Raw genomic sequence first — 7,500 nt, 5'->3', positions numbered from 1 at the left:
AGCGCTTGCAAATACAATTACACATATATACATTCATGCAGATACATTTCATAACATTCATTTGCGTATATGCATCACAAAATAAACAGGTCACACACACACACACACACACACACACACACACACACACACACACACACGCACGCGCTCACACACACACACACACACATACACACACACACACACACACACACACACACACACTCACATACACACACACCAGGCATTCATACCGACACAGCCCCATTCCTCTCTCCACCCACCAACAATCGAAGACAAACACACAGGGCGGGAAAACTAATCATAACAACTGTGGAAAAGGTGAGTTTTGGGGAGCTGATTGGAATGAGGACAAAGACTGAGCGTGTCGGACAGAACAAGGGAGTTTGCTCCAGATAACAGGTTCAATGAAAGAGAAAGCACGGTCCCCATTTTTTGGTGGGGAGGGATTTCTGATTGTTGATGTCAGGCCATGCTTATCAACAGCACAGCCAGTCACCAGGTGCCAGTTGCATTGCTTGGCTCTAACTTATTGACAGTTACACGTGACTAAATGCCTACGTTGACCGAACTACGCCATTGGTCAGTTCCACACTACACACAGTTAGTAACGGGTTACGGCCATACTAGGCTCTTCCGTCCGAGTAATGGAACTGGCTCCAGGAAAATCATTCGCGAGAAGGGATAATTGCAAAATCTTAAAAAAAAAAAAAAAAAAAAAAAAAAAAAAAAAAAAAATCAGGTTCATTTGCTCTCACTCAAATTATATAACGTATTTTCTTTTGGAATTCGATGCTTTTATGATGTTGTTCACTGTTTTAGGAACGCAGTTCTGGCAATGCTTTCTGTAGGTACAGACATAAACAAAACACTATGTGTGTCTCATCTTTTGGTTTCTAATCTATTTCGCTTTTGTTTCACGAAGATCGTTTAAAAAGAAGAAAAAATTTTTTTAATGCGTGGAAACGTTTTGCTGCAATGGCCTACATCATCATAACTGCTACGGCCGTTCGTTGCATGGTTTCTCTTTCTCGTTGTATTCTTAAGCATACAACATCTTCAGTCTTCAGTTTTCGTTCCTCTGAATGATGTCCCGCTTTGAACTAAAGATTGTATTTCTGCTAGTTCCCATGCGACGAGATAATTTTACAGTCTTGAAGCATCGCTTAAAGTACGGGGAAAAAACTTCTCTAAGAACAAGCAAAATCGAACTGGTATTTTGGATTGTCAATAAATGCCTTTTTTTTCGAAATAAGAATCTCAAAAGACATGTATGTGACATAATGTACACAAGTAGATTGTCTGGCTGCTTTCTGCCATTCCTAAGACATGTTCACTGAAAAACAAATGACAGTGAATTAAAAAAAATTTAAAAACCCATTTGTCAATAAAATGATTCTCGTGTTCTGATACAAGACAGATTTTTGCACAAAAATTCTTATGATTTCATAGTCTGTTCGCGTTTAGGATTTCTAAGAAAAAAAAATTTTCAACAGACACTTTTCTGGAAATCTTTTTATTACCACGATAGACAGACAGGCAGATAGATCGATAGGTAGACAGACAGACAGACAGACAGGCAGGCACACAGAGAGAGACAGACAGAAAGACAGATAGATAGCTAGACAGGCAGACAGCAGACCGACAGATAGATAGACATGTTGACATAGATAGATAGATAGATAGATAGGTAGATAGATAGATAGATAGATAGATAGATATTGCATGCCATATCTCATCAGACAGATATCCGCGGAAAACAAACGACGTGGGAGGGGTGTAAGAAAGACATGACGCTTCTGCATGCACGGCAAGACAAATCGCTTAATCTCCTCTGACAACGAGAAGGGGGAGGGAGAGAGAGAGAGAGAGAGAGAGAGAGAGAGAGAGAGAGAGAGAGAGAGAGAGGAAGAGGAAGGAAAGCTTCCAGTCGTGTGGAGCCGAAACGAGACGAGACATGGCTAAATGAGTCGAGACGAGATGAACGAATCGTACATCCCGACAAGACGAGACATGGCTAGATGAGTCGACACGAGATGAACGAATCGTACATCCCGACAAGACGAGACATGGCTAGATGAGTCGACACGAGATGAACGAATCGTACATCCCGACAAGACGAGACATGGCTAGATGAGTCGACACAAGATGAACGAATCGTACATCCCGACAAGACGAGACATAGCTAGATGAGTCGACACGAGATGAACGAATTGTACATCCCGATGAGTCGACACAAGATGAACGAATCGTACATCCCGACAAGACAAGACATGGCTAGATGAGTCGACACGAGATGAACGAATTGTACATCCCGATGAGTCGACACAAGATGAACGAATCGTACATCCCGGCAAGACGAGACATGGCTAGATGAGTCGACACAAGATGAACGAATCGTACATCCCGGCAAGACGAGACATGGCTAGATGAGTCGACACAAGATGAACGAATCGTACATCCCGACAAGACAAGACATGGCTAGATGAGTCGACACGAGATGAACGAATCGTACATCCCGACAAGACGAGACATGGCTAGATGAGTCGACACGAGATGAACGAATCGTACATCCCGACAAGACGAGACATGGCTAGATGAGTCGACACGAGATGAACGAATCGTACATCCCGACAAGACGAGACATGGCTAGATGAGTCGACACGAGATGAACGAATCGTACATCCCGACAAGACGAGACATGGCTAGATGAGTCGACACGAGATGAACGAATCGTACATCCCGACAAGACGAGACATGGAGAGATGAGTCGAGACGAGATGAACGAATCGTACATCCCGACAAGACAAGACATGGCTAGATGAGTCGACACAAGATGAACGAATCGTACATCCCGACAAGACGAGACATGGCTAGATGAGTCGACACGAGATGAACGAATCGTACATCCCGACAAGACGAGACATGGCTAGATGAGTCGACACGAGATGAACGAATCGTACATCCCGACAAGACGAGACATGGCTAGATGAGTCGACACAAGATGAACGAATCGTACATCCCGGCAAGACGAGACATGGCTAGATGAGTCGACACAAGATGAACGAATCGTACATCCCGGCAAGACGAGACGAAACGAAAAGTAAAGAAACCAAGGAAAAATATCTAAGTAAGAAATAAAAAGAAAAGAAAAAGGAAAAGGGAAAGAACAAAATAACATTAAGAAAGAAAGAAGGAAAAGAAAAGGAGGGGCGAATTGACCAATGCCTCACACCAAAGCACAAACACAGCTGCCTCTGCCTGATATTAAGAAAAAGTAAAATTGAACGAAATGGGAGAGAAACTACTCAATCACTAATTATAAAAGCACAAACATAATTGATACACAACTAACGGTGGATAAAGAACAAAAACATGTTATAGTGACATCGTGTGTGCTTTACTACTGACGTGTTTTATACAGTTCAGCGTTGGTAAATATATTACAAATTCATTACGTCCTTCAAATTACAGAACATTGGAAGCAGGAAAAGAAAAGAACAGCCAGTCACAAAGAAGAAACAAACAAACAAATAAAGAAACATCGCGAATGAATGAATGAATACATACATACAAAAATCAAAAGTATCGCGTGTCACCATAAACATTTAACAGCGATCCTTACAACAAAATGGTTTGGCTTTGTAAACAGAGCTACATTAATCAGATAGACAGACAAACAGACAGACAGAAAAACTGACCAATTCCGAACTTACCTGACAGTCCTGAGAATATAGGGCAGCTCGGAGCTGAGTGACTTCTGCATTTTGTCTTACTCCCTCTCGCTCTGTGTCTCTCTTTCTCTGTCTTCTTCTGTTACTCTGAAAATGTCTGCATAAAGCCTGTTCCCTCTAGACAGAATTTCTTCATTGTGGCTGTTCTTCTCGCATTGCAACATTCCACATGCCTGTTCAACTCACGTAAAACGTTTTCACAAAATGTATGTTCTTCTGCAATGAAAGTGTTCACATAATCGATGTTCTTCCACGATGAAAGTATTCACATACTGTCTGCTCTCTCACAATGAATGTATGAACGTTTCCACGTGGTATTTGTGCTTTCACAGTCACAGTTTCCACATAATTTCTGCTCTCCCAAAATTAAAGTGCTCACATTGTTTCTGTTTTTCAACAATGAAAGTGCTTACAAAATTTATGTTCTCCCACAATAAAAGTGTGTATATAATGTCTGTTCTCTCAAAATGAAAGTTTCCACATACAATTTGTTCTCCCACAGCGAGAGCTTTTACATATTGCACCTTTCCCTCACAATGGACGTAACGGTATAGCATCCACTCTCTCACAGTTGAAAGCTTCTGTTCCACATGAATTTGTCTCTTCACAGAAAATGTTAGCGCACAGTGACTCTTCTCTCTCGCAGCGAAATTAAACGCACACTGAGAAACTGAAGGTCTGAACTGTCACAGACAATCTTCGCGTTCATTTCATGCGCTCTCACTTAACACACACAGTCTGCACCCTTACAGCTAAAGTGAAAGCACATTCTGTTCACTCAAGTCGGCACTGTCAAAATAAAATCTGCAGGTTTCCATCAGTTACAGTCAAATCGTCCACATGCCGTTCGTGGCAAACAGCAAGGATAGTCTTCACACTGTCTGCTGTACTCTCCTTTCCTGCATGGTGTCTGTTTGATTCCAGGGGAAATAATCTTTACATCTTCCGGACTGTCAAAGCGGAACAGTCTCCGCGATGTATGCTATACTGTGCTATCACAGTGAAGTTTGCAGAAGGCCCGTCTCCCACAGTCGAGGTTTATGTCACTGAGATCCCTGCACTGTCAGAACCAAAGTCTCTGCATGATGCCTGCATCTTCACCGCAAGCATTTAGCAATACTGCAGTATCATCACGGCAAAGTCTAAAACATGCTGTCCTAACTCACACAACGAACACGTTCTGCACCACCTTTTGCATGCCACACGTACATAACCCGTGCAAAATGTCGACGCTTTGCTGCAATATTATGCCTTCACGGCAACTAGAGAACCTTGCGAACGAAATATCCACAACCCCGTCAAAAAAAACCTGGTCTCCCGGTCGAAAGTGTGTAAACAGCCAAGCAATCACATGTGCATACACTGTTTACACCCTTGTCCACGATACACGTGCACTTAACTGAAGCCGTGTAAACTACTGGTAAAATGCGGCTGCAGATGTGTTCACAGAACCTATTAGCTGCTCTTGCAGAATAACTATGTCGTTATGTCTGAAACCATAAGCAGAAAAAAGTCTTTCTTTCACATCCAGGCGCGCGCGCGCACACACACACACACACACACACACACACACACACACACACACACACACACACACACACACACACACACACACACACACACGCACGCACACACACGCACAGAGAGAGAGAGAGAGAGAGAGAGAGAGAGAGAGAGAGAGAGAGAGAGAGAAAATTTCCACATCAAATGTTAGTGCACAGTAACAGCAGCCAGCAAAACAAGGTGCACGACAGACTGTCCTTTTTTCTCTGCAAATTTCCGCGCAAGAAATGATGATAATGATAATGCTAATAACAATACTAATAATGATAATGAGTATGTATATAGGGCTGAAACTTGTGCAGAGACAAATCAAATTGCTTTCACACCAGTCTATCACACGCATGCATAAATCTAGACTGACTAGCACCCAGATGAGACGATAAACCGAGGTCCCGTGTGCAGCATGCACTTAGCGCACATGAAAGAACCCACGGCAACAAAAGGGTTGTTCCTGGCAAAATTCTGAAGAAAAATCCACTTCTATAAGAAAAACAAATAAAACTGCAAGCAGGAAAAAAAAATACACAAAAAAAGTGTGGCACTGTAGTATAGCGACGCGCTCTGCCTGAGGAGAGCAGCCCGAATTTCACACAGAGAAATCTGTTGTGATAAAAAGAAATGCAAATGCAAATAATGCGTGCTGCACACGGGACCTCGGCTTATCGTTTCATCCTAACGATTAGACGCCCAGTTTAATTTTCCATTCAAACTAGGGATGAAAAGGTGACACCGGGATGCTCGAACCCAGACATTCACGGACACTATATCGGCAGATAAACGTCTTAACCATTCTGCCACCCACGCTGGGGGAGACGCTCACACAGTCTGGCTCCGCGACAAAGCCATTATTGTCGTCAGTATTAGCATGTGTGAGTGAGTGTGTGTCCTAAGTACGTTAACTCTCTCCATACGAACGGCGAAAGAGACGACGTTAACAGCGTTTCACCCCAATTACCATCATCAAAATATTGCAAACGGAAGGCTCTTATACTGAAGAGGTGAATGTTGACAAAGAATCCCACAATTCTGGCGACAGAAGCTAAAGGATGGGTCATTCAGACACCCACTGGACATCCGAGGGGTCTGTGTAGAGGAGAAGAGAGGACTGGCCGTACTGAGTGAGTTAAATCAGAACAGGCACTACCCAACACCATCGACGTGACTCAGCAGCAGTGCATTGTCTCCTCTGGTGTGTGGCCTCCTGGCGACCAAACAACGATTGTTCCCTGTGGAATTCAGGCGCTGGGACTGCGACAGACGAACCCGGGTGTGGCTGTGTATGGGGGACTCGGAATGAGCGGCTTGGGAGTAATGCCACTGAAACGGTGCAGATGATGGGACAGCAAAAAAAAAAAAAAAAAATAAAAAATAAAAAATAAAAAATAAACCACCCACATTCAGTTGAGGTCCAAACAGTGGGAAACAAAGAGGTAAAGGGAGAGCATCCATCCATCTTTCCACCCCCGCGTCCCACTCCAATCCATTCTAAGCTAATTCGAAACAAACGATCGTTGAAATGATCCAGACTGGCGTGTTTGGTGGCAATGGGGTTTGGTGTTTCGGTATTGTTTTGGTTTAGAGTGTGAAAATGTGTGTGTTAGTGTGTGCTAGGGTGTGTTATGTATGTGTGTTTGTGTGTTTGTGGTGTGTGTGTGTGTGTGTGTGTGTGTGTGTGTGTGTGTGTGTGTGTGTGTGTGTGTGTGTGTGTGTGTGTGACGATTTGCTAACATGTACACAGGGCTCTGGAGCCAGCCTGCTGCTTTGAATCGCTCTGACCACTGCCACATACCCGCCTGTATGCGTGTCCACGCACACAGAGATAGCATTGATACGTTCTCTCTCTCTCTCTGTCTCTGTCTCTGTCTGTCTGTCTGTCTCTCTGTCTCTGTCTCTGTCTCACTCTCTCTCTCTCTGTCTGTCTCTCTCTCTGTCACACACACACACACACACACACACACACACACACACACACCCTTATCACGCAAACACTATAACAGTATCTCCAACACACACACGCACACACACACATACATACATACATACATGCATTCATACACACACACACACACACACACACACACACACACACACAAACAAACAAACAAACAAACACGCTATCACACAATCACAATAATCATCTCTCTAGCACACACACACACACACACACACACACACACACACACACACACACACACACAAACAA

At 43.5% G+C, this 7,500-nt stretch overlaps 1 protein-coding gene across 3 annotated transcripts in view; it reads right to left on the bottom strand.

Moving 5' to 3' along the window:
* LOC143280865 (caspase-3-like) overlaps positions 1 to 7,500 on the bottom strand; it is a 192,419-nt gene that overhangs the window by 117,250 nt on the left and 67,669 nt on the right. The window contains exon 2 of one of the 3 annotated variants that reach the window (XM_076585615.1): positions 3,717 to 4,794. The exons of the other annotated variants lie outside the window; for them this stretch is intronic. Coding sequence (XP_076441730.1) covers positions 3,717 to 3,766 — 50 coding nt within the window. The 5' untranslated portion in view covers positions 3,767 to 4,794. The remainder of the gene's footprint in view (positions 1 to 3,716; positions 4,795 to 7,500) is intronic. 3 annotated transcript variants of the gene reach the window in all.

This window comes from Babylonia areolata, chromosome 1, assembly GCF_041734735.1.
Source record: "Babylonia areolata isolate BAREFJ2019XMU chromosome 1, ASM4173473v1, whole genome shotgun sequence".
Lineage (NCBI taxonomy): Eukaryota > Metazoa > Mollusca > Gastropoda > Neogastropoda > Buccinidae > Babylonia > Babylonia areolata.
Note: the sequence above shows the minus strand (reverse complement) of the source record. Positions and strands in the feature narration are given on the sequence as shown.